Source organism: Erythrolamprus reginae, chromosome 5 (assembly GCF_031021105.1).
Source record: "Erythrolamprus reginae isolate rEryReg1 chromosome 5, rEryReg1.hap1, whole genome shotgun sequence".
Lineage (NCBI taxonomy): Eukaryota > Metazoa > Chordata > Lepidosauria > Squamata > Dipsadidae > Erythrolamprus > Erythrolamprus reginae.
The window spans coordinates 3,318,690-3,346,189 of NC_091954.1; the positions used below are offsets into that span (position 1 = coordinate 3,318,690).

General features: G+C 41.3%; 1 protein-coding gene across 1 annotated transcript in view; it reads right to left on the bottom strand.

Moving 5' to 3' along the window:
* CSGALNACT2 (chondroitin sulfate N-acetylgalactosaminyltransferase 2) overlaps positions 1 to 27,500 on the bottom strand; it is a 46,810-nt gene that overhangs the window by 4,751 nt on the left and 14,559 nt on the right. Inside the window, exons 2-5 of the mRNA XM_070753900.1 lie at positions 19,129 to 20,321; positions 6,232 to 6,448; positions 3,541 to 3,642; positions 1,199 to 1,377 (exon numbers count right to left, since the gene is read on the bottom strand). Coding sequence (XP_070610001.1) covers positions 1,199 to 1,377; positions 3,541 to 3,642; positions 6,232 to 6,448; positions 19,129 to 19,783 — 1,153 coding nt within the window. The 5' untranslated portion in view covers positions 19,784 to 20,321. The remainder of the gene's footprint in view (positions 1 to 1,198; positions 1,378 to 3,540; positions 3,643 to 6,231; positions 6,449 to 19,128; positions 20,322 to 27,500) is intronic.

Consider the following 27,500-nt stretch of genomic DNA (forward strand, 5'->3'; position numbering starts at 1 on the left):
CATCTGCACATGCGCAGATGGTGTTTTTACTTCCGCAGCGCTACTTCGCGAAAACCCGCTCGTTGCGGGGGGTCCTGGAACGGAACCCTCGCAACGAGCGGGGGTCTACTGTATATATATACACATACATACATACATACACACAGTGTGTGTGTGTATATATAGATACACACACATAAACACACACACACACATTCTTTACTAGCCAGTAAAGAATTCTATTCTATTCTATTCTTTTTTATTCTATTCTATAATAATAATAATAATAATAATAATAATAATAATAATAATAATAATAATTATTATTATTATTATTATTATTATTATTATTATTATTATTATTATTATTATTATTATTATGTCAGTAAAACACAGCAAATGAGATCACTATGCTGGATTTCGTATTTCATCACCAGTCGGGCACTTCCCATGCACCTAGGACTGCGTGATGTAGCGGCGAATTATGTTTGCCGATCCCAGTAAAGCGGCTTTTGCAATTGACAGATGGAGATTTGGTCAATTCCGATGGTTTTCAAATGTCCGCTGAGATCCTTTGGCCCTGCGCCCAGCGTGCCAAGTACCACTGGGGCCACTTTCACTGGCTTATGCCAGAGTCGTTGCAGCTCGATTTTTAGATCTTCCTATTTCACTAATTTCTCTAGCTGCTTCTCCTCAATTCTGCTGTCTCCTGGGATTGCGATGTCGATGATCCATACTTTCTTTTTCTCCACGATCAGGATGTCTGGTGTGTTATGCTTCAGAATTCGGTCAGTCTGAAGTCAGAAGTCCCACAGTAGTTTTGCTTGCTCATTTTCGACCACTTTTTCGGGCTTATGATCCCACCAGTTCTTTGCCACTGGTAAATGGTAGTTCCGGCACAAGTTATTAATTATTATTTTTATTATTATTATTATTATCATTATCATTATTTTATTCTGTCTATTATTTCTACTCATTTTTTCTCAGGCGTTAAATCTCTGTTGGGAGAATTGGCGCCAGACCTATGGTTGGGAGGTCACCATAACACGAGGAACTATATTAAGGGGTCGCGGCATTATAAAGGTTGGGAACTGTCCTAAACCATGAAATGTGATAGGCCAAAGTTTCCAAGTCAACGATGGCCTCGGCCTGACATGGACCGAAGGACGTCAAAGGGGCACCACTCCTCTGCTCTCTTCAGGATATAAGAGGGACCTACCTGGTTCTGTATTCAGTCGGCAGCTGTTCAAGAATTCAGCCGTGAAATAAATATCCACATCGCAGAAAAATATCAAGACTTCTCCTTTTTCCCACGCTCGGGCGCCCACGTCCAGCCCTTGGCCACGGTTGAACTCCTCGTTCAGGGACACCAGCGTGTAGTTATGGAAGTCAGCCTCTCTACCAAGAGAAAGGACCTTCAAGTTCTCGGTTCATGGCCCATCAGCTCAACACAATACCCTGAAGGCCAATTAATTCAACCAAGCTCCACTTCCTATATTTCACCCTTACAGAGTTGCTATTGGAAAGGAGATCTGTGTTGGGTTCCCTGTTAAGCAAGGGTTACTTCACAATACACACCATACTGTTCTTCAGGAATACAAAGTATGTCTATATGCTATGTGCATATAGATATATACCCAGTAAAACCCTCATTGTGTATTGGACAAAATAAATAAATAGAAACATAGAAACATAGAAGTCTGACGGCAGAAAAAGACCTCATGGTCCATCTAGTGTGCCCTTATACTATTTCCTGTATTTTATCTTACAATGGATATATGTTTATCCCAGGCATGTTTAAATTCAGTGACTGTGGATTTATCTACCACGTCTGCTGGAAGTTTGTTCCAAGGATCTACTACTCTTTCAGTGAAATAATATTTTCCCATGTTGCTTTTGATCTTTCCCCCAACTAACTTCAGATTGTGTCCCCTTGTTCTTGTGTTCACTTTCCTATTAAAAACACTTCCCTCCTGAACCTTATTTAACCGTTTGACATATTTAAATGTTTCGATCACGTCCCCCCCTTTTCCTTCTGTCCTCCAGACTATACAGATTGAGTTCATGAAGTCTTTCCTGATACGTTTTATGCTTAAGACCTTCCACCATTCTTGTAGCCCGTCTTTGGACCCGTTCAATTTTGTCAATATCTTTTTGTAGGTGAGGTCTGTATAATAAAATAATAAAATAAAGGGCTCCTGGAATTTCCTGGCTAGATCCTCTTTCTTTCTTTTATTTTTTTAAAAAATAGTTTTTATTGATTTTATTTTATTAATGCACTTGGGGAAAAGGAATCCTCAATCTGAGTATTGCACTGGCAGTTCTGTGTTAGCAAAAACTTCAGAAGAGAAGGATTTAGGGGTCGTGATTTCTGACAGTCTCAAAATGGGTGAGCAGTGTGGTCGGGCAGTAGGGAAAGCAAGTAGGATGCTTGGCTGCATAGCTAGAGGTATAACAAGCAGGAAGAGGGAGATCATGATCCCCTTATATAGAGCGCTGGTGAGACCCCATTTGGAATAATACTGTGTTCAGTTCTGGAGACCTCACCTACAAAAAGATATTGACAAAATTGAACAGGTCCAAAGACGGGCTACAAGAATGGTGGAAGGTCTTAAGCATAAAACGTATCAGGAAAGACTTCATGAACTCAATCTGTATAGTCTGGAGGACAGAAGGAAAAGGGGGGACATGATCAAAACATTTAAATACGTTAAAGGGTTAAATAAGGTCCAGGAGGGAAGTGTTTTTAATAGGAAAGTGAACACAAGAACAAGGGGACACAATCTGAGGTCAGTTGGGGGGGAAAGATCAGAAGCAACATGAGAAAATATTATTTTACTGAAAGAGTAGTAGATCCTTGGAACAAACTTCCAGCAGACGTGGTAGATAAATCCACAGTAACTGAATTTAAACATGCCTGGGATAAACATAGATCCATCCTAAGATAAAATACAGGAAAATAGTATAAGGACAGACTAGATGGACCATGAGGTCTTTTTCTGCCGTCAGTCTTCTATGTTTCTATGTTTTCCAAGTTCCACCTTCACCCTCTTTTTATATTACCACATGTCTATTTTCTTCCTATGTATTTATGTATTGGACAAATGAATAAATAAATGAATAAATAAATAAGTTAAAAACCAAATGACATAAAACACAGAGAAAAAATACACCTATGTAAAATATAATACTTCTGGTACAGCTTTACATTAGATTTATGTAGATATGTGATTGTTTTTTTTCCATGCACCAATGCAGAACTACTAAATGCATAGTTATGTCACTGTTTTTAAAGAAAATATATAAAAACCAATAAAGTTTACTTTTAAAAAAAAGGGGAAAAACTGGGGACGGTGTTATTTTTGCATGAAAAGGGCCAAACGAAGCCTCTTTCCAAGATCCCCCCAAGCCCAGACTTTTCAAAATAAATGAAGGACGTGACTTTGTCCCTAAAATGAAACCAAAACGTATCACAAAATCGTTTCGAGAGACAACTTCTCTGCAGGAGAGAGATTCAAACCGCTTTCCAATCGTGAGTCTGCGTGGCTCCTTGAGACTCACCTCGCAACGGATTCTAAGATGCTTTTGACTTCAGAGAGGCCTTCTTGCCCAAAATACACCACCGTGAGATGAATCCGCTTGTCTTGATTAATGCAAACATCCCTGGGGGCAAAAGAGAATATCAGAGAATGGGTTAAGTTCTTCACAGAGAAAGATCCAAGTATCTCCTCCACTGGCTAACAGAAGTTTTCCTCCTTCTTTCTTTCTTTCTCACTCTCTTTCTCTCTCTTTCTTTCCTTCCTTCCCTTCCTCTTTCTCTCTTTCTTTCTTTCCTTCCTACCTTCTTTCTTTCTCTTTCTTTCTTTCTCACTCTTTCTTTCTCTCTCTTTCCTTCCTTCCTTTCTTTCCTTCCCTCCCTCTTTCTCTTTCTTTCTTCCTTTTCTTCCTTCTTTCTTTCCTTCCTTCCTTCCATTCTTCTTTCTTTCTCTTTCTTTCTTTCCTTCCTACCTTCTTTCTTTCTCTTTCTTTCTTTCTCACTCTTTCTTTCTTTCTTTCTCTCTCTCTCTTTCCTTCCTTCCTTTCTTTCTTTCCTTCCCTCCCTCTTTCTCTTTCTTTCTTTCCTTCCTTCTTTCTTTCTCTTTCTTTCTTTCCTTCCTTCCATTCTTCTTTTTTTCTCTTTCTTTCTTTCCTTCTTTCTTTCGTTCTCTTTCTTTCTTTCTCACTCTCTTTCTTTCTCTCTCTCTCTTTCCTTCCTTCCTTTCTTTCTTTCCTTCCCTCCCTCTTTCTCTTTTTTCTTTCTTTCCTTCCTTCCTTCTTTCTTTCTCTTTCTTTCTTTCTTTCCTTCTTTCTTTCTCTTTCTTTCTTTCCTTCCTTCCTTCTTTCTTTCTCTTTCTTTCCTTCCTTCCTTCCTTCTTTCTTTCTTTCTCTTTCTTTCTTTCTTTTTCTTTCCTTTCTTTCATCATCATCATCATCATCATCATCATCATCATCATCATTATTATTATAGGATGGGTTAGTGCACAGGAACATCAAGACAGAGTCTACCAGTCAAAATCAATACCTGCAGAACCTCCTAATCAATCAATGCCTTCAACAACTCATCCTCCCTTATTTTTAAAACGTCCTTGCTCCAGCTGCTCTGGAGAGAAATCAGAAGGCCATTCTGCTTAATGGGGAACCTACCCAAGAGTTGCCTTTCCATTTTCTAATGCTTCCTCTGCCAGGTTATGTGTAGTTTGAGGCAATGCAGCTGCTCTGGACGATTCCCATGTCAATTATTTAACTTGCAAATACGGATTTGAAATCAAAAACCGATCAGCACAGGACTGCCTGGTATTGTAATAAGCCCCCAGGGTTGTTTCAGGGAGTATGGAGTATGAGGTCTTATTCCAAGATTTGCTTTTGGGTTTTATGTTGTTATTCTGAAACTTCGAGTAGGTGATGCCAGCAACAGCCCAGGAGTATATTAATTCAGGATTTTAGCATCTCGATAATGGAACATGCAAGACTCTTTCTAATTGCTAATTCGCTCCATATGTTAGTTTGCCATGGTTTTAAAATAGAATCAATGACGCTTTGGAGGGTTTTAGCATTTAGCGTTTGTAATTTACCCTCTGCGTTTGTTCATTTCGTGTAGCTGCGTCATTTGTTGAAAGCATTTCCTTTGGTTTCCCCCTGAATTGTGTCGTTTCCAACGAAACTGAAACAAGATCTAATCTATTATAGAAACATAGAAGATTGACGGCGGAAAAAGACCTCCTGGTCCATCTAGTCTGCCCTTATACTATTTCCTGTATTTTATCTTAGGATGGATCTATGTTTATCCCAGGCATGTTTAAATTCAGTGACTGTGGATTTACCAACCATGTCAGTTGGAAGTTTGTTCCAAGGATCTACTACTCTTTCAGTCAAATAATATTTTCTCATGTTGCTTTTGATTTCCCCCCCAACTAACTTCAGATTCTGTCCCCTTGTTCTTGTGTTCACTTTCCTATTAAAAACACTTCCCTCCTGAACCTTATTTAACCCTTTAACATATTTAAATGTTTCCATCATGTCCCCCCTTTTCCTTCTGTCCTCCAGAGTATACAGATTGAGTTTATTGAGTCTTTCCTGATACGTTTTATGCTTAAGACCTTCCACCATTCTTGTAGCCCGTCTTTGGACCCGTTCAATTTTATCCATCTCTTTTTGTAGGTGAGGTCTCCAGAACTGAACACAGTATTCCAAATGTGGTCTCACCAGCACTCTATACAGCGGGATCATAATCTCCCTCTTCCTGCTTGTTATACCTCTAGCTATGCATCCAAGCATCCTACTTGCTTTCCGTACTGCCTGACTGCACTGTTCACCCATTTTGAGACTGTCAGAAATCACTACCCCTAAATCCTTCTCTTCTGAAGTTTTTGCTAACACAGAACTGCCAATACAATACTCAGATTGAGGATTCCTTTTCCCCAAGTGCATTATTTTACATTTGGAAACATTAAACTGCAGTTTCCATTGCTTTGACCACTTATCTAGTAGAGCTAAATCATTTACCATATTACAGACGCCTCCAGGAATATCAACCCTATTGCACACTTTAGAGTCATCGGCAAATAGGCAAACCTTCCCTACCAAACCTTCCCCTATGTCACTCACAAACTTATTAAAAAGAATAGGACTCAGAACAGACCCTTGTGGATAGAAACTATTTTTTAAACCTATTTGTTCGGCTGGCTCTGCTTACCTCATCTCTTGTGTACTTACCTGAAATTCTGCATGAATTGTGCAAAAACCTCCGTCCTTCCCGCTAGAGGAACTATGATGTTGATCATCGACCGCGAGATGTCCACAGTCTCTGTCTTCACCTTCATGAGGGGACCAAATGGACGGAAGAGCGAAACGTGCCTGTACTCCATTTCGTCGGCTTTCTTGTAGAACAATTCGTACTGGGAGCCTTTGTCTCTCTCCGTGCGGTAATAACCTTGTAGGAAATTTAAAAGGAAGGATCAGTTCAGTCATAGATTTTACAGGCGGGAAGAAAAGGGCGGGAAACGCATCTTGGTGCATTGCCCTGAGGTAAAATTGTCTTTTGACTCAATACTACATTTAATCCTCGACTTTCAACCATTTGTTTAGCGACCGCTTGAGAGTTACAATTACGGCTTATGGCCCTTTTTTCACATTTATGGCTGTTGCAGCACCCCCCGTGGTCAAATCTGTGCGCCAGGGAACGGGGTCCCATTTATGACGGTCGCAATGCACCTGGCGTCATGTGATCCCCCTTTCGCAAGGGAGCCCGATTTCCTTAGCAACTGTTCTGGTCTAGCTGGCTGCTCCAAGAATACGCTCTTTACAGGCTTGTACAGTGGTACCTCATGATACGAACCCCCCGTGATACGAACATTTCGAGATACGAACCCGGGGTTCAGAAATTTTTTGCCTCTTCATATGAACTTATTTCGACTTACGAACCCACCGCAGATCACAAAATGGCGCTCCGCTGGGCGCCGCCACCCGGCTGTCACCTTTTGAAACAGTCGGGGGGCTTCTCGGCGTTCTCCCGAACCTGAACTTTGGCCGAACTTTTTGGGTTTGGGTTCGGGAGGCCACCGAGAAGCGCCGCTGCCTGCCTGTCACCTTCTGAAACAGCCGGGGGGGGGGGGTTCTCGGTGTTCTCCCGAATGCCAAACCTGGAAGTTCAGCAAAAGTTCAGGTTCCGGTTCCGGAGGCCGCCGAGAAGCGCCCGGCTGTTTCAGAAGGCTACAGCTGGGAGGCGGCGCCCGGTGGAGTGCCGTTTTTGCGATCAGCGGTGGTGTTTTCGGCCGATCTGGAGGCTGAAACGGAGGTGGGGAATCCCAATAGGGAATTCCATGGGCGGAGCTTTGATGTCACGAAGACGTCCTTCCTGGAGGCCAGCAAGGAGGAGGCACAAACCTTCCATTAACCTGGCGCGAGGCTGCCTCCCATACACTGCGCCAGAGAGAGAAACCCAGGGGAAATGGCAGGAAACTGGCTGGCCCTTCGTACCACTCTCAAATTTCCTGGGAAATTTTTCCAGGCTCGGGTTCTTAAATAGAAAATGGTTCTTAAGAAGAGGCAAAAAAATATTGAACACCCGGTTCTTATCTAGAAAAGTTCTGAAGTAGAGGCGTTCTTAGGTAGAGGCACCACTGTACATTCTTGGCTTAGAATCCAGCCAGGTCCATATTTTAAAAAAATGTCTTTAAAACATTAAACAAGGAATGAAAATGGAACCATGAGCAAGTAATAAAATAAATATGTCATTCATACATACAAGGATTTTCACTGTTTCTAGGTCTTTTACCCAATTGGGCCAAGGTTTTGGTCAAATCTTGCTTCCAGCCAAAGTAGGTGTAGTGGTTAGCTCTGGCCCAGCTCCTGCCCCAAGGACTGTGGATGTGGGGGAGACATCCACATGCTGCAGGCCTGTTTTGCCCCCGGTGGAATCTGCTGATGAAGGCTCCTCTGACCAAGAAGACATGAGTGACAGGGAGAAGGAGAGTGGGGCAGACAGCTCAGAAGGAGATCAATTATCTCTCTCCTCCTTGGATTCAGAACAAGAGTTAATGATACAGCCACGCATGCGGAGAGCGATGCATAGGCAGCAACAACTGAGAGATTATTATCACAGAAAATGAGGCCACCTGTGGTTGGGTGGGGCTGTGGTCATTAGTGAGGCTGCTATAAATAGCAGCCTGTGGGTTTGGCCATTGTGGAGGATTATCTGATCCTTGTGTTTCGTGACTGCCTTGCTGACTTTGACCTTTTGTGTGCTGATTTTTTCCCCGCTTTGAAACTAACCCAGAGCAAAGTGTGTTTCACTTTGTGAAAGAAGAAGGACTGTGAATTGCCTCACAGCTGCAAGCTAAGTATCACAGAACTGATAAGGGACTTGTACAAATGACCAGTTTGTTTGGAGACGAGGGCTCTTTGCTATACCAAAAGAGGGCTTGGTTTAGGTGAATTTTCATTATAAAGAACATTGTTTTGAATTTTCAAACGTGCGTGTGTGTGAAATTTGTACCTGTGAATTTTCAGGAGGAGTCTACCAGAGAGCTCGACAGAACAGTAGGTGAGATACAATTCTACAAAGCAGCTCCTAAGACTTTTACAACATCAGTAATAAGGGGAAGGGGTTTTTTCCCACCTTTCCAGAAAACATGAGTCTCCCGCTGTAAATTCTGGTATGCAAAAACCAGAAAGAAAATTCAGGATGAGATCATCTGGCACATTTTTTCATTAGGTAATATTTATGGAACAAAATATTTTGGGCAATTTTTAGAGAAACGGGGATGCGTTCAGCCCCCCTGTCTTCAGTTGCACCTTTCGCCGAAAGGAACATTTTCACAAAACCGTTTATAAAATTCTGGGGCTGTCACTGCATCATCTATATTAGCAATTTTATTTTATTTTTTTGTAAAAAAAGAAGAAGCTAGCGAGTCACATAGGATTAGCTCAGAGTTAACCCCAACGCTTCTGGGTTGGCAGCCCAGAGCAGACGGAAAGGGGGAAACAAGGGATGATTTTAATTTATTTATTTTATTTATTAATTGGGTTTATATGCGGGATTATCTATCTATCTATCTATCTATCTATCTATCTATCTATCTATCTATCTATCTATCTATCTACATATCTATCTATCTATCTATCTACCTACCTACCTACCTACCTACCTACCTATCTACATATCTATCTATCTATCTATCTATCTATCTATCTATCTATCTATCTATCTATCTATCTATCTATCTACCTACCTACATACCTATCTATCTATCTATCTATCTATCTATCTATCTATCTATCTATCTATCTATCTATCTATCTATCTACATATCTATCTATCTATCTATCTACCTACCTACCTACCTACCTACCTACCTATCTACATATCTATCTATCTATCTATCTATCTACATATCTATCATCTATCTATCTATCTATCTATCTATCTATCTATCTATCTATCTATCTATCTATCTATCTATCTGGTTGGTTGGTTGGTTGGTTGGTTGGTTGGTTGGTTGGTTGGTTGGTTGGTTGTGTGATTTTAAAAAGATGTAGATGGTTATCTAACTTTAAAAACAATAAAACAAAAACCAATCAAAATCTCTTAACATAAATTAAAATAAAGATATACACAATAGAAATTCGGACCAAAATCAGTACAATCCCTGTCTGAGCTCAATCCACTCGATAACTACTAACAACTTACCAATATCATAAACTACAAATACCTCTCACTTATAAAAATAACAAACATAATCAAACTAAGTCGTCACAATGCATATTCCTGCTAGTTTGCAGGTACCACCCCCCCTTTCTCCTTCTTTCTTTTTTTTTCTTTTTCTCTTCCTTTTCTTTTCTATCTCACTTCCAAACTACCTTCCCTTTTTACATCACCCCTGAACTACTAAATTCTACAGATATAAGATTATCCAAGTAAAAATATTGAATACAAAATAATTACCTATAGACAGATCATCCAAGGGCATAGGGTGAGGTATCATCAATATGCGGATGATACCCAGTTGTACATCTCCACCCCATGTCCAGTCAACGAAGCAGTGGAAGTGATGTGCTGGTGCCTGGAGGCTGTTGGGGACTGGATGGGTGTCAACAGACTCAAACTCAATACAGACAAGACGGAGTGGCTGTGGGTCTTGCCTCCCAAGGACAATTCCATCTGTCCGTCCATTTATTTATTATTTAGATTTGTATGCTGCCCCTCTCCGCAGACTCGGGGCGGCTACCTGGGGGGGGAATTACCCTGGGGGGGGGAATTATTGACCCCCTCAGAGAGGGTGTGCAACTTGGGCGTCCTCCTCGATCCACAGCTGACATTGGAACATCATCTTTCGGCTGTGGCGAGGGGGGCGTTTGCCCAGGTTCGCCTGGTGCACCAGTTGCGGCCCTATTTGGACAGGGAGTCACTGCTCACAGTCACTCGTGCCCTCATCAACTCGAGGCTCGACTACTGCAACGCTCTCTACATGGGGCTACCTTTGAAAAGTGTTCAGAAACTCCAGATCGTGCAGAACGAGGCCACGAGAGCCATCGTGGGGCTTCCCAGATTCGCCCACGTATCTACAACACTCCATGGCCTGCATTGGCTGCCGATCAGTTTCCGGTCACAATTCAAAGTGTTGGTCATGACCTTTAAAGCTCTACATGGCATTGGACAAGAGTACCTCCGGAACCGCCTGCTACCGCACGAATCCCAGCGGCCGATAAGGTCCCACAGAGTTGGCCTTCTCCGGGTCCCGTCGACTAAACAATGTCGTCTGGCGGGCCCCAGGGGAAGAGCCTTCTCTGTGGCGGCCCCGGCCCTCTGGAATCAACTCCCCCCGGAGATTAGAACTGCTCCCACCCTCCTTGTCTTCCGTAAACTACTTAACACCCACTTATACCGCCAGGCATGGGGGATTTGAGACACCTTTCCCCCAGGCTTATTATAATTTATGTTTGGTATGTATGTGCTGTTTGGTTTTTAATTATGATAGGGTTTTTAGTTGTTTTTTTTTAATATTAGATTTGTGCCAGTATAATATTGTTTTTATCACTGTTGTGAGCCGCCCCGACTCTTCGGAGAGGGGCGGCATATAAATCTAATAAATTATTATTATTAAATTATTATTATTTGGAATGTATATACAATATATATAAGCTACTGTATAAAAATATTGTTTACCCCATCCCCCCCTACTTCTCTTTTTGTATTCCCATCCCCTCTTCCCATTTTTAATAAATTAATAAAGTATATTTTTAAAAAGATGTTGTCTATGATGCATTTTCTGAGCAACAGGGAAAACGAATGACACAAAACAATGGAGAATTGGAGCCAAAATTAATTTTAAGACCAGCAATGAACTTCAATTTGGCTTTCAGATAAGCTGAGGTTTTTCTTGGGTTCCCCCCCCCCCTTAGGTTCAAGAATTTAAATCTAATCGCCACCACAAAGGCAGCATAGAATTCTGCAGTGAAAAAATAATAATCATATGGGCAAAAGTTTCAAGGGAGAATTTTATGAAAGGTTCTTTCACACACCAGAATCAATTACTATTGAAAACGATGAATGAAATTCAAAATAATAATAAAAGCAATACTCAAGACGTGAGAGGTTGGATGCCTAACTTTGACGCGTAAGGAAGCAAAAATTAAGGTTGCTTTTTTAAAAATCCCACCAGCTTCGTTGCAACAACAGGTTTGTGGGGATTTCCGCTGATTTTGCTCCAGTTGTTTTATTGTTTAATAAGAGGAACACATAAACACACACACACACACTCACACACAGAGAGAGATCCAAGTGGTTGCATAATTTCCACTGCAGAGTATATCTGATGTTAATCCTGGCATGTAAAACTTCCTGCCAACACTGGGCACTTCGAATCGGAATTATGAGGTTTGTTATTTTGCAAAAAACGGACTCAATTTTGGCTACAGTACCGAGACGTGTTATGCCTTTCCATTGCTTATCAAATTCTTTTTCTGTTCACTTTGTTGTAACCTTCAGGTTTTAAAACACATTCCCCCCCCCCTTTTGTGTTAATTAGTTCAGTAAGCCCTCAAAAGCATTAGTTAAGAGTTATGGATTTTCTGACCTTTGAGGACATGGCCAAGGTCACCAGAGCCCCAATAGCCCCAGAGAGAAGAAGAGGAAAGGAGAAAGGAAGAGAGAGAGGAGGGGGGAGAGAAAGGGAAAGAATGATATGAAGAGGAAAGAAGGGAGAAAAAAAAGAAAGAAAGAAACAGAGAGAGAGAAAGGGAGAGAAAGAAAGAAAGGAAGGAAGGAAGGAAGGAAGGAAAGGGAGAGAGAGAAAGAAAGGAAGAAAAAGAAAGAAAGAAGGAAGGAAGAAAGGAAGGAAGGAAAGAGAGAGGGAGAGAGAGAGAGAAAGAAAGAAACAGAGAGAGAGAGAAAGGGAGAGAAAGAAGGAAAGAAGGAACGAAGGAAGGAACGAAGGAAAGTGAGAGGGAGAGAGAGGGAGAGAAAGGAAGAAAAAGAAAGAAAGAAAGAAAGAAGGAAGGAAGGAGAGAGGGAGAGAGAAAGAAAGAAAGAAACAGAGAGAGTGAGAAAGGGAGAGAAAGAAAGAAAGAAAGAAGGAACAAAGGAGAGAGGGAGAGAGAGAGAGAAAGGAAGAAAAAGAAAGAAAGAAAAAGAAAGAAAGAAGGAAGGAAAGAGAGAGGGAGAGAGAGAGAGAGAGAGAGAAAGAAACAGAGAGAGAGAGAAAGGGAGAGAAAGAAGGAAAGAAGGAAGGAAGGAGAGGGAGAGAGAGAGAGAGAGAGAAAGAAACAGAGAGAGAGAAAAAAGGAGAGAAAGAAAGAAAGAAAGAAAGAAAGAAAGAAAGAACGAAGGAAACTCCGGGACCGCCTTCTGCCGCACGAATCCCAGCGACCAATTAGGTCCCACAGAGTTGGCCTTCTCCGGGTCCCATCAACTAAACAATGTCATTTGGCGGGACCCAGGGGAAGAGCCTTCTCTGTGGCGGCCCCGGCCCTCTGGAACCAGCTACCCCCAGAGATTAGAATAGCTCCCACCCTTCTTGCCTTTCGCAAGCTTCTTAAAACCCACCTCTGTCATCAGGCATGGGGGAATTAAGATATTCTTTCCCCCTCGGCTTCCACAATTTATGTATGGTACGTTTGTATGTATGATTGGGTTTAAAATAAGGGTTTTTAGTTTTTAGTATTGGATTGTCGCACGTTGTTTTTATTACTGTTGTTAGCCGCCCCGAGTCTACGGAGAGGGGTGGCATACAAATCCAATAAAATGAAAATGAAATGAAATGAAAGTGAGAGGGAGAGAGAGAGAGAGAGAAAGGAAGAAAAAGAAAGAAAGAAGGAAGGAAAGAGAGAGAGAGGGAGGGAGAGAGAGAGAGAAAGAAAGAAAAAGGCAGGAAGGCAGGAAGGAAAGAAAGAGGGAGAGAGAGAGGGGGAGAGAGAGAGAGAGAAAGAAAGAAAGAAAAAGGCAGGAAGGCAGGAAGGCAGGAAGGAAAGAAAGAGGGAGAGAGAGAGGGGGAGAGAGAGAGAGAAAGAAAGAAAGAAAAAGGCAGGAAGGCAGGAAGGAAGGAAGGAAAGAAAGAGGGAGAGAGAGAAAGAAAGAAAGAAAGAAAAAGGCAGGAAGGCAGGAAAGCAGGAAGGAAAGAAAGAGGGAGAGAGAGAGGGAGAGAGAGAGAGAGAAAGAAAGAAAGAAAGAAAAAGGCAGGAAGGCAGGAAGGAACGAAAGAAAGAAGGCACAATGTCCTTCCTGTCAACAATTACTTCAGCTTCAACCACAACAATATACGAGCACACAACAGATACAAACCTAGAGTAAACCACTCCAAACTCGACTGCAGGAAATGCGACTTTAGTAAGCGAGTAGTTGATGCATGGAACTCACTACCTGACTCTGTAGTATCATCACCAAACCCCCCAAAACTTTACTCTTAGACTCTCCACCGTTGACCTCTCCCGATTCCTTAGAGGTCAGCAAGGGGCGTGCATAAGTGCACTAGCGTGCCTTCCGTCCCCTGTCCTAACGTTTCTCTCTTACTAGTATCATGTACAGTGTTCCCTCGATTTTCACGGGGGATGCGTTCCGAGACCACCCGCGAAAGTCGAATTTCCGCGAAGTAGAGATGCGGAAGTAAATACACTATTTTTGGCTATGAACAGTATCCCAAGCCTTCCCTTCACACTTTCAACCCCTAAATTGCAATTTCACGTTCCTTTAGCAACCATTTAGATCATTACTCATCATGTTTGTTTATTAAAGTTTATTTAAAAATATATTTATTATAAGCAGACAAAGGTTTGGCGATGATATATGATGTCATCGGGTGGGAAAAAACCGTGGTATAGGGAAAGTATTTTTTAACTAATATTTTTGAAAAACCGTGGTATAGGGAAAGTATTTTTTAACTAATATTTTTGAAAAACCGTGGTATAGACTTTTCGCGAAGTTCGAACCCGCAAAAATTGAGGGAACACTGTATATAAACACTATTATATCTTTGTATACCACCAATATGTAATTGACAAAACAAACAACTAACTAACTAACTAAATAAATAAATAAATAAATAAAAAGAATAAAATAGTTACTTTGTGGGGAACATCTGACCTAGTAGCTAACTCTAAGGGGGAATTCCCAATTTTCCCTGAAACGAATCAGTGGCGCTTGACCTACATTACAAAAAAGGCCAACAGATTCCACCCTGTTGAAATCTAAAAAGGAGAAGAGACAAGTTACCGGTTGACCCACAAACGATCCCCCGACAAACTGACCAAACGTGTTGTAGATGGTACCCGTTTCTTTACCGAACTAAAAGCTTGACCAAGTAAGGAAGCTTGGGTTTTGCAAAAAAAGGAAGTGGTAAGCTTTACAAATTTACTGCCTGAGCTGTTTTCCCGTAAGGATTGTGGAATGATTCAACAATACCTGTAACTCCAGAGTCTGAAAAACCTCTGGCTTTGGCTAGTTTTCAGTTTAAGGCTTTTTGCCGTAGGAAATTACACTCCGAGGAGGACGCAACCGACATGTAATGTTGTGGGTATTCAAGAATGTAACTCGTGCATGAAAATGTTGTAATTCAGAGGGGATTGGAATATCAACCAGCGTTTTAAATAACTGCAGACAGTGTTCCCTCTAATTTTTTGGGGGGGTGGGCGGAAAAGTATAATGTCTGAGCGGCAGTCCCTTCGGGACTGGGCGGCACAGAAATAATAGATAGATAGATAGATAGATAGATAGATAGATAGATAGATAGATAGATAGATAGATAGATAGATAGATAGATAGACAGACAGACAGACAGACAGACAGACAGACAGACAGACAGACAGACAGACAAAAAACCCACCCTGTTTTGCCTCAGAGAATTTCAAAATAAAATACTGTCCTGTGTGTCTATAACAGTGAGCTCATAATAGGGCAACTCTGTCAATATCAAAATGCCACTTCAATAGTTGAGCTAGTTTCAAACTAGATTTTGATTTTCTTTCTCTCTTCCTTACTCCCATTCTTTTTCTTTCTCTTTTCCTTCCTCTCTTTTTTCTATCTGTTTCCCTCTCTTCCTCTCTTCCTCTCTCTCTCCTTCCCTCTCACTCTTTCCCTCTCGGCTTCTGGGCAGGTTTGGAAAACTCTGAGTTGATGATGATTTTTAAGTGAGCCATTGCTCACTGCTCAGCTTAGAGGGAACTATGACTGCAGATATTTATTATTGTGGAGATATACGGAGGAACTGATCTCACATCTTGGAAATCTCCCAATGCAATCTCCACCATGAACATTTTTAGTGAGCCAATAAAGTCGTGTTTTATGGGTGTGTTTTGGAATCCAAGAGGGACCCAGGAAAGAATTTCATGGTTCTGCTCTCTGAACATGTAGTGAACAAGTGGAGAATAGAATGGAATGGAATAGAATAGAATAGACTTAAGTCTTGGAAAACATTCTTTGCAGAGAGTAACAATGAAAGAACCTGCAAGGTAAGAGCTGGGAAGATCGGTAGCACCTAATTAGGGCTGGAAAAGGTTTTTTTTAAAAGCTACATTCAGATTATAAGATGCACCTGAATTTTAATCCTCTTTTAGGGAGGAAAAAAGTGTTTCTTATACTGTACTCTGAAAAATACGGTAGTTGTCTTCTCTTTTAAGGCATATTCTATCTTAGTTTCTGTTGTGGTTAGCTCTGCCCCTGCTCCTGCCCCAAGGACTGTGGATGTGGGGGAGACATCCACATGCTGCAGGCCTGTTTTGCCCCTGGTGGAATCTGCTGATGAAGGCTCCTCTGACCAAGAAGACATGAGTGACAGGGAGGAGGAGAGTGGGGCAGACAGCTCAGAAGGAGATCAATTATCTCTCTCCTCCTTGGATTCGGAACAAGAGTTAATGATACAGCCATGCATGCGGAGAGCGATGCATAGGCAGCAACAACTGAGAGATTATTATCAAAGAAAATGAGGCCACCTGTGGTTGGGTGGGGCTGTGGTCATTAGTGAGGCTGCTATAAAGAGCAGCCTGTGGGTTTGGCCGTTGTGGAGGATTATCTGATCGTTGTGTTTCATGACTGCTTTACTGACTTTGACCTTTTGTGTGCTGATTTTTCCCTGCTTTCAAACTAAAGCAGAGCAAAGTGTGTGTCACTTTGTGAAAGAAGAAGGACTGTGAATTGCCTCACAGCTGCAAGCTAAGTATCACAGAACTGATAAGGGACTTGTACAAATTACCAGTTTGTTTGGAGACGAGGGCTCTTTGCTATACCAAAAGAGGGCTTGGTTTAAGTGAATTTTCATTATAAAGAACATTGTTTTGAATTTTCAAACGTGTGTGTATCTGAAATTTGTACCTGTGAAGTTTTGGGAGGAGTCTACCAGAGAGCCCGACAGAACAGATTCTTTCTTTCTTTCTTTCTTTCTTTCTTTCTTTCTTTCTTTCTTTCTTTCTTTCTTTCTTTCTTTCTTCCTTCCTTCCTTCCTTCCTTCCTCTCTCTCTCTCTCTCTCTCTCTCTCTCTTTATTCATGGGTCTCAGGCAACTTAAAAAAAATATTAAAAGCATTAGAATCCACTGACTATTCACATGAATCATTGTCTGGGACTTTAGCTAATGAACTGGAGGAAGAAAAGCAGCAGAACAGAAAAGGAAGACTGGTGCGTTTTGCCAAAGCAAACTGTTTTGGATCATTAAGTAGACTCGGTAAGACATATTGAAAACCTGAAGCTCAAAGTACACCTCGCTTAAGATTCCTAGAATAGATAGCAAACATTGAGCAAGTTTTTTCATTAAATTATAGATAGTTAATGGGCCTGCTGGCACAGACTATAAACCATAAGCCATGAGCCACGTATCGTGACCTGCTCAATATTTGATAGTTCATTTGGCATTCAAATCTTAGATAGAGTTATGGTGGACAATCATGCGTGGCAGGTACTGTATTTTTTGGGAGTATAATTCCTTTTTCCTCCCTAAAAAAGGCTTAATATTCAAGTGCGTCTTATACTCTGAATATTATATTATTATTATTATTATTATTATTATTATTATTATTATTATTATTATTATGTCAATACAACACAGCAAACGAGATCACTATGCTGGATTTCATATTTCATCACCAGTCGGGCGCTTCCCAAGTACCTAGGACTGCGTGATGTAATGGCGAATTATGCGTGTCGATCCCAGTAAAAGCGGCCTTTTGAAATTGACAGATGGAGATTTGGTCAATTCCAATGGTTTTCAAATGTCAGCTCAGATCCTTTGGCACTGCGCCCAGCGTGCCAAGTACCACTGGGACCACTTTCATGGCTTATGCCAGAGTCGTTGCAGCTCGATTTTTAGATCTTTGTATTTCACTAATTTCTCTAGCTGCTTCTCCTCAATTCTGCTGTCTCCTGGGATTGCGATGTCGATGATCCATACTTTCTCGACATCGCAATCCCAGGAGACAGCAGAATTGAGGAGAAGCAGCTAGAGAAATTAGGAAATACGAAGATTATTATTATTATTATTATTATTATTATTATTATTATTATTATTATTATGTATTGGATTTGTATGCCACCCCTCTCCGTAGACTCGGGGCGGCTAACAACAATGATAAAAACAGCATGACAATCCAATAATAAAACAACTAAAAACCCTTATTATAAAACCAAACATACACACAAACATACCATGCATAACATATAGCTCTTTTTTTGGAAGCTTTTCCCCCCCACCCCTAATTAGGTGCTAACAATCTTCCTAACTCTTACCTTGCAAGCTCTCTCATTGTTATTCTCTGCAAAGAATGTTTTCCAAGCCCCTAAGCCTTTGCAGGGTCTTTTTCCTTGCTCTAACTTGCTCCAAATAAGTTTCTTTCCAGCCCTAACCAGGTGCTAACAATGGTCCCAGCTCTTACAGCTTGCAAGCTCTTTCATTGTTACTCTCTGCAAAGAATGTTTTCCAAGCCCTAAGTCTTTGCAGGATTTTTTCCATTGCTCTACTTGCTCCAAATCTTTCTTTCCAGGTACTAATGATGTTCCCAGCTCTTACTGGCTTGCAAGCTCTTTCATTGTTACTCTGTTCTAAAAAAGGTTTTTATAAAGCCCTAATGTTCTGAAGCCGATCGCATTAAGGATGCTAGCCAGATGACTACCTGGTAAGTAGATTCTTTTTTCTATTTTCCTCCCACAAAACTAAGGTGCGTCTTATACTCCAAAAAATACAGTATAGTGTTCCCTCGATTTTCGCGGGTTCAAACTTCGCGAATAGCCTATATCACGGTTTTTCAAAAAATATTAATTAAAAAATACTTTGTGGGGTTTTTTTCTATACCACAGTTTTTCCCGCCCAATGACATCATACGTCATTGCCAAATTAATAATTTTTGCAAATAAATAACAAAAAAAATAATTATTGTTAATAAATAATTATGTTTATAAATATCAGGATCACTAAGTGTCTTATTCAATGGTGAGTACCAGTAATAATGGTGAGTAAATTGTTGTTAAGGGAATGGGAAATGGTAATTTAGGGGTTTAAAGGCTTGTGATACTGTCCATAGCCAAAAATGGTGTATTTACTTCCGCATCTCTACTTCGCGGAAATTCGACTTTCGCGGGCGGTCTCGGAACGCATCCCCTGTGAAAATGGAGGGAACACTGTAGTTGGAAACATACCTTCTACGAAATCACTTTCGCTGTAAAGCTGCCGCTCCCCGATTCCGTCTTCTTCCTCTTGACCTTCTTCGTCGGGATTATTGATCACGTCTAGGCCAGCCTCAATCACTTCCACCAACTCATCCCGCTTGTCTTTTCGGACGGGCTTCTCCTCCGGGTGTCGGGTGAGCCCCATCTCCAACTGGTACACCTTCATGGAAGTAAAACTCTCAAACGGGATCACGGCGTATTCGCTGGGCAGCTTGGCGCCGATGCTCACTTCCGCTTTGTCGATTTGAGAATGCAGGTATTCTAAGAGGTCGTTGGAGGTTTGTTCTTTGACGCCCGGAGAGCCCACGCTTTGGACTTTGGGGTTTTTCTTGTCCTGCAACAGCTTCAATTTCTCGCTCATCTCTTGAAGTTCCAGTTTCAGCTGGGCGATCTGACGCTTCAGGCTGGCGGCCCTGTTTTGGTAGTGCTCCTCCTGCTCTTGAAGAAGGGCTTGATAATGCTCCTTACCAAAGTGATCCCCTCCCAGGCCAGGAAGCGAGCGGTTGCTTTCGGTCGGCGGGGCGCACTCCAGGAGATACGTGATCAGTAGCAGGCTCAGCAGCAAAGCCAGACCGACAAAAAGCCATCGTGTTCTGGCTTGAAAGATTAATCCCCTCCTGGGCATCCTTAGAGTGTTTCCACCGTAGTCCTATTCCGAATCACAAAGCCGATCTTTGCAGGTCATTCCACACCGCCTGAAAGGCGATATCATTTTGGGGACAAATCCAGAGGGGCTCTCAACTGTTACAACCACTCGTGGGAGAAGAACATTTCAACGGTCCTCTTGTCCACCTCCATGTTGAGCTTAAATCCCCAAAGGAGGCTGCCTTCCATCCCTGCAATCCAACTCGCTGGTGCGTCTCTCGTTAAATACGGCGCCGTTTGCAGGAATTGTCGCTACAGGAAAGTCGCCTGCTTTTCGTTTTTCGCCGCGATACCCTTAAATTTATCTATCACCTTGTATGAAAAAATAAAGGGGAAACCCTCTGGAAATACTGACGTTCTTACTGGCCCTGGAGAAGATTTGAGCTCCTCCATAGAGGACGAGGCACTGCCGAAAAACAGAAGTTAGTATTTCAGCAATAGCAGAGTCAGCGTGGTCTTTTCATCCAAAATTTCTTCTTGGAAATCCAGAGTCTGAGTCAGCAATATACAGAAAAAGCCTAATATTAAAATCGGGGAGGAGGGGAAAAAAAAAACTTGGTTAGAACTACAAAGCAACCAGACAGATGGAAACCACATACAAGCAATGCCTAATAACGATCCATCTGTTAAACTACTGAAGTTTGCAGATGATACAACAGTGATCGGACTCATTCGAGACAATTATGAATCCGCATACAGATGGGAAGTTGAACAACTATCCTTGTGGTGTGACCAGAACAATCTAGAACTGAACACACTCAAAACCGTAGAAATGGTGGTAGACTTTAGGAGAAACCCTTCCACCCTTCCACCTCTCACAATACTAGACAACACAGTATCAACAGTAGAGACCTTCAAATTTCTAGGTTCTATCATATCTCAAGACCTAAAATGGTCACCTAACATCAAAACTATCATCAAAAAAGCACAACAAAGGATGTTCTTTCTGTGCCAGCTCAGGAAGCTCAAACTGCCCAAGGAGCTGCTGATACAGTTCTACAGAGGAATCGTTGAGTCTGTCATCTGCACCTCTAGAACTGTCTGGTTTGGTGCTGCAACCCAACAGGACCGACACAGACTTCAGAGGACAATCAGAACTGCAGAAAAAACAATTGCTGCCAATCTGCCTTCCATTGAGGACCTGTATACTGCACGAGTCAAAAAGAGGGCTGGGAAAATATTTACTGACCCCTGACATCCTGGACACAAACTATTTCAACTCCTACCCTCAAAACGTCGCTACAGAGCACTGCAAACCAAGACAACTAGACACAAGAACAGTTTTTTTCCGAACGCCATCACTCTGCTAAACAAATAATTCCCTCAGCACTGTCAGACTTTCTACTAAATCTGCACTTCTATTCTACTAGTTTTTCTCATCATTCCTTTCACCCATTTCCTCCCATGTTGACTGTATGACTGTTACTTGTTGCTCATATCCTAAGATTTTTATTAATATTGCTTCTTCATTGCTTATTTGACCCCTGTGACAATCATTAAGTGTTGTACCACATGATTCTTGACAAATGTATATCTATTTTATGTACACTGAGAGCATATGCACCAAGACAAATTCCTTGTGTGTCCAATCACACTTGGCCAATAAAATTCTATTCTATTCTAATATCCTAAAAATCTAAATGTAATGAATTGCATATAAATTTATGGCTAGGCTAGAATGGAGAAAAATGGCAACGCTGACATATTTTCTACTTTAGTCATCTACAAGCTTCCTCTTAGGGAATTATTATTTCTTTTTAAAAAAATTATAACTGGTCTGTAAAAACTCATTCCCTTTTGACTTTTCCAAGAAGCTTTTTTTTTAAAAGAAAAATTGCTAAATAAAATCTGGAAAGGGAAAAAAAAAGTCAGCAAATTCTTCACTACCCATTCAAAAGAACTTTTAAATGCAAGCATTTTAGAATGTCGAAAAGTTTCGTTAAGAGTAATATCTACAGCTGGGCTCTCCACCGCAAATTTTTAAATATGCTACAGAAATATCAACTACGGTGTTGGCTTTTAGATGTCGGTTATTTCGAGGATAGTTAGGGAAAGCACCCCAGTTGATTTAGGAACTAATAAAAATCATCTGTTTGGAACCCATATGGCATCTCAGACATCAACACCCTTGAAAATGTCCAAAGATACTTCACCAGAAGAGCCCTTCACTCCTCCACTCGAAACAGAATCCCCTACGAGACTAGACTTTCAATCCTGGGCCTAGAAAGTTTAGAACTAAGACGCCTTAAACAAGATCTAAGTATTGCCCACAAGATCATAAGCTGCAACGTCCTGCCTGTCGGCGACTACTTCAGCTTCAACCACAACAACACAAGAGCACACAACAGATTGAAACTTAATATTAACCGCTCCAAACTTGACTGTAAAAAACATGACTTCAGTAACCGAGTTGTCGAAGCGTGGAACTCATGACCGGACTCCATAGTGTCATCCCCAAACCCCCAACACTTTACCCTTAGATTATCTACAGTTGACCTCTCCAGATTCCTAAGAGGTCAGTAAGGGGCGAGTACAAGTGCACTAGAGTGCCCTCCGTCCCCTGTCCTATTGCTCTCCTATATCTCCTATACCTTTCTTCTATTCCTATATCTCTTCTTCTATTCTTTCACTGATATGTTCTATTCCTATATCTTCTTTTCTAGTCTTTCTTAGATATATTTTACTATGAGTATCTCCTCTATAACCTTCATCATGTATTTTACTATGTGTATATAGATATATATACTGTATACCCACTAAAACCCTCATTGTGTATTGGACAAAATAAATAAATAAATAAAATAAAAATAAATAAAAATATGTTTCAGAATATGGACTAACAGTAAGTTGGAAAGGACCTTGGAGGTCTTCTAGTGCAAATTCCCCTGCTCAACAGGAGGTCATATACCAGTGATGGTGAACCTTTTTCCTTCGGGTGTTAAAAGAGCATGCGCAAGTGCCCACATCCATTATTCAATGCCTGGGGAGGGCGAAAACAGCTTCCCTGCCCCCTGGAGGCCCTCTGCAGGCCAGAAACAGCCTGTTTCCCAACTTCTGGTGGGCCCAGTAAGCTCGTGTTTTGCCCTCCCCAGGTTCCAAAGGCTTCCCTGGAGCCATGGGAGGGTAAAAATGCCCTCCCCATCCTCACGGAGGCTCTTTGGAAGCCAACAACACCGTCCCAGAGCCTCTGTGTGAGCCAAAAATCAGCTGGCCGGCGCACACATGCACGTTGGAGCTGAGCTAAGGGCTGTACCGGCTGTAACCCATTACTGATGTCCACCATAGATGATTAAAACGCCCCCCTCTGTACTTTTACACTTCCAACATCCATTTGATGTACCTTTATATATCTGAGATAAATTATCTGGTGTTCAATACCAATGATACATAGAAGTAGTGAATTCTTTTGCATACAAGGCACAGAGACATGTAGACTCAAGGGGTCTTAAAAAATGAACCAATGTAATAATAATGATAATGATGATGATAATGATGATGATGATGATGATAATAATAATAATAATGATGATGATGATGATGATGATGATGGGCACAGTGCCAAATGATCTCAGCGGACATTTGAAAACCATCGGAATTGACAAAATCTCCATCTGTCAATTGCAAAAAGCCGCTTTACTGGGATCGGCAAACATAATTCGCCGCTACATCACGCAGTCCTAGGTGCTTGGGAAGCGCCCGACTGGTGATGAAATACGAAATCCAGCATAGTGATCTCGTTTGCTGTGTTGTATTGTTAATAATAATAATAATAATAATAATAATAATAATAATAATAATAATTTATTAGATTTGTATGCCGCCCCTCTCCGAAGACTCGGGGTGGCTCACAACAATAATGAAAAACAATATTATAGAGAAACAAATCTAATATTAAAAAAGAAGCATATAAAACCCTATCATATTTAAAACCAAACAACACATACATACCAAATATAAAATATAAAAAGCCTGGGGGAAAGGTGTCTCAACTCCCCATGCCTGGCAGTGTAGGTGTATCTTGTGTAGTTTGCGAAAGACAAGGAAGTTGGGGGCAGTTCTGATCTCTGGGGGAGTTGATTCCAGATACCGGATTGAATGAATGAATGAATGAATGAATGAACGAACGAACGAATGGATGGATTGATTGATTGCATTTATATGCTGCTCACCCCAAATCTCCATGGGGATGCTGGATTTGCTTAATAATTGTCTTATTAACTTAACAACTGCAGGGCTTTGCTTAACCAGAGCAGTCATAAAATGAAACAAAGTTCAGTGAACATCTGTTTTGCTTAGCAAAGACAATTTGGGGGCTCAATTGTGGTTTTAAGTCGAAGATTACCTGTATAACAACAAAGCTTTTCCCCGAATAAGATGATCTTCCAAAAATGGTACTGAATGTTACAGGATTGACTTTTTAATTCAGTACAGGGACTGGTCAAAGGTCTTCTTAAATCAATGTTGCACAATTTTCTGAAATCAGCTGGCTTTCGAAACCCAGAATCCTCTACTTATTCTGTAGCTACACTACTAAGCCATTTACAAATCACAACAACTGGAAACACAACAGAAATCTGACATTTTCACACACATAAGACAGGCCCAGAATTGTTGCCATACAATGCCACCCGATCAAATGTCTGCTATTCCATTATTTTTGGACAATTTTTTGAAACATCTCTCTACACACACACACACACACACACACTATCTATCTGTCTGTCTATTTCTCTCTCATCTATGCCTGTCTATCTATCCATCCATCTATCTTTTACCTCTATCTCTTTCTGTCTCTCATCTATCAAATATCTATCATCCATCTATTTATCTATAGGTCTATCTGTCTACCATCTATTGTTTTTCTATCTATCTATCTATCTATCTATCTATCTATCTATCTATCTATCCATCCTTCCATTCTATATCGATCATCTGTTTTTCTGTCTCTGTCATCTATCAAATATCTGTCAATCATCTATTTATTATTTATTAACTGGGCTTTTAATTGGACATCTATAATCTCTATCATCTATATTCTGTCTGTCTTTCTATCTATTAATCCATCAATCCATCTATCTCTATATCTACCACCTCTGTTTTTCTGTTTCTGTCTTCTATCAATATCTATAATGTCGTAAGCCGCCCCGAGTCCTCCAACAAACAAACAAACATCTATCTGTCATCTATAATTTGTATCATCTATGGCCTATTTTTCTATCTATCCATCTACTTATCTTCTGTATCACCTATTTATCTCCCTTTCTGTCTCTCTACCTGAATTATCTATCTACCCATCCATCCATCCCATGCAGAATACGGATCCTGTCTTGTGTGTTTGTTGTGCCCTTATAAGATCCCTCCCCTACCACATACATAAATCCCACCAATTTTCCAGCCCCCACCAACCCATGACCTGTGTTGGAGGTAGATGGGACCTCAGAAGTCATCTGCTCCAACTCCCTGCAGAGTCTGAGCTCAGAGGCTGCAGAACTAAATACTTGACTCTTTCTTTCTCTTTCTTTCTTTCTTTCTTTCTTTCTCTTTCTTTCTTTCCTTCTGCCTTCCCCCTTCCTTCCTTCCTTCCTTCTTTCTTTCTTTTCTTCCTTCCTTCCTTCTCTCTCTCTCTCTCTTTTTAAATGGGATAAATGAGAGAGAAGGAAGAGTTATGCATGGCATGTGACTCAGCCTGTAAAAACCTTGAGATGGAAAATTGCTCCCTATGGGAACCATGAATGAAGCCTGTCCATGAGCCTCTTCCTGTAAACTGCAGATTGCGTGCATATCACGGTTTCCGCTATGAATCACCAGTTACATTTAGAGGGTCAGAATGTGCCCCACAGCACCTAGGTTTTCACCAAATCCCTATTGACCTCCTAGATCAGGGGTAGGGAACGTTGGCTCTTCTGTGACTTGTGGACTTCAACTCCCAGAATTCCTGAGCTAGCATGATTGGCTCAGGAATTCTGGGAGTTGAAGTCCACAAGTCATAGAAGAGCCAACGTTCCCTATCCCTGTCCTAGATGGATGGATGGGTGGGTGGGTGGGTGGGTGGATGGATAGACAAACAAACAAACAAACAAACAAACAAACCTCTGACCCTGTCCCATCAGCTCCTGCAATTTATTTTCATTAATCATATTCATCTTTATATCCATAATTTCAAACTGAATGTGTTCCACCATGTACCGGTACCAATTTTGTATTGTCCATTTTGTTGCATCCTTCCAACCTAAAACTATTACTGCTTGGGCAGCTTCCTTAATTTCTCTGAATTCAACCATATCCCTCCTTATTATTAATACTGCCATCTCCTTTGGCTAGCTTTCTATTACTCAAGAGCAGGAACAGGACTGTAATTTACCTGACTACAGCCACCAAAAAAAAAGAAAAAAGCATTTTTCCAAGCACGGTCACTTCCATGTTATAAAACATTTACCACTCTGTGGTCATTTCCCATTCCGTCCGAGGCTCCTCTTACGGGATCCGTGTACTGTAACTTCATACATGGCCTATATAACAGGATTCACGTGCTTAACTCGCTCATTTTGAGAACGAGAGAGAGACCTTTATATCTTTGTTTTCTCAGCCTTGGAGACACAACACTAGAGTGTGGCACACGTTGGGATTGTTTCAGCGTTACAAAAGAAAAGTGAAAATGGAGGGACGGAAGGAGAGAAAGAGAGAGAGGAGAGAAAGGGAGAGAGAGAGAAAGAAAGGGAGAGAAAGAATGGAGGGGGGAAGAGAAGACAGGAGGGGAAAGGAGAGGAGAGAAAGGAGAGAAAGAAGAAAAAAGAGGAACGAGAAAGAGGGAAGGGAATGCAAAGAAGGGAAGGGAAGAGTAGAGGGGAGGGGAGGAGAGAAGAGTAAAGAAGAGAAGAGTAGAGAAGAGAAGGAGAAGGAGAAGAGTAGAGAAGAGTAGAGTAGAGAAGGAGAGGAGAGTAAAGAAGAGAAGAGTAGAGAAGAGAAGAGTAGAGAAGAGAAGAGTAGAGAAGGAGAGGAGAGGAGAGTAAAGAAGAGAAGAGTAGAGTAGAGAAGAGAAGGAGAGGAGAGTAAAGAAGAGAAGAGAAGAGTAGAGAAGAGAAGAGTAGAGAAGGAGAGTAGAGTAGAGAAGAGTAGAGTAGAGAAGGAGAGGAGAGTAAAGAAGAGAAGAGTAGAGAAGAGAAGAGAAGAGTAGAGAAGGAGAGGAGAGTAAAGAAGAGAAGAGTAGAGTAGAGAAGAGAAGAGAAGGAGAGGAGAGTAAAGAAGAGAAGAGTAGAGAAGAGAAGAGTAGAGAAGGAGAGGAGAGGAGAGTAGAGAAGAGTAGAGTAGAGAAGGAGAGGAGAGTAAAGAAGAGAAGAGTAGAGAAGAGAAGAGTAGAGAAGGAGAGGAGAGTAAAGAAGAGAAGAGTAGAGTAGAGAAGAGAAGAGAAGAGAAGGAGAGGAGAGTAAAGAAGAGTAGAGTAGAGTAGAGAAGAGAAGAGGAGAGAAGGAGAGGAGAGTAAAGAAGAGAAGAGTAGAGAAGAGAAGAGTAAAGAAGAGAAGAGAAAAGAAGAGGAGAGAAGAAGAGAAGAGTAGAGTAGAGAAGAGGAGAGGAGAGTAGAGAAGGAGAGAAGAGGGGAGGAGAGGAGAGGGGAGGAGAGGGGAGGGGAGAAGAGTAAAGAAGAGAAGAGTAGAGAAGAGAAGAGAAGAGAAGAGAAGGAGAAGGAGAAGAGTAGAGAA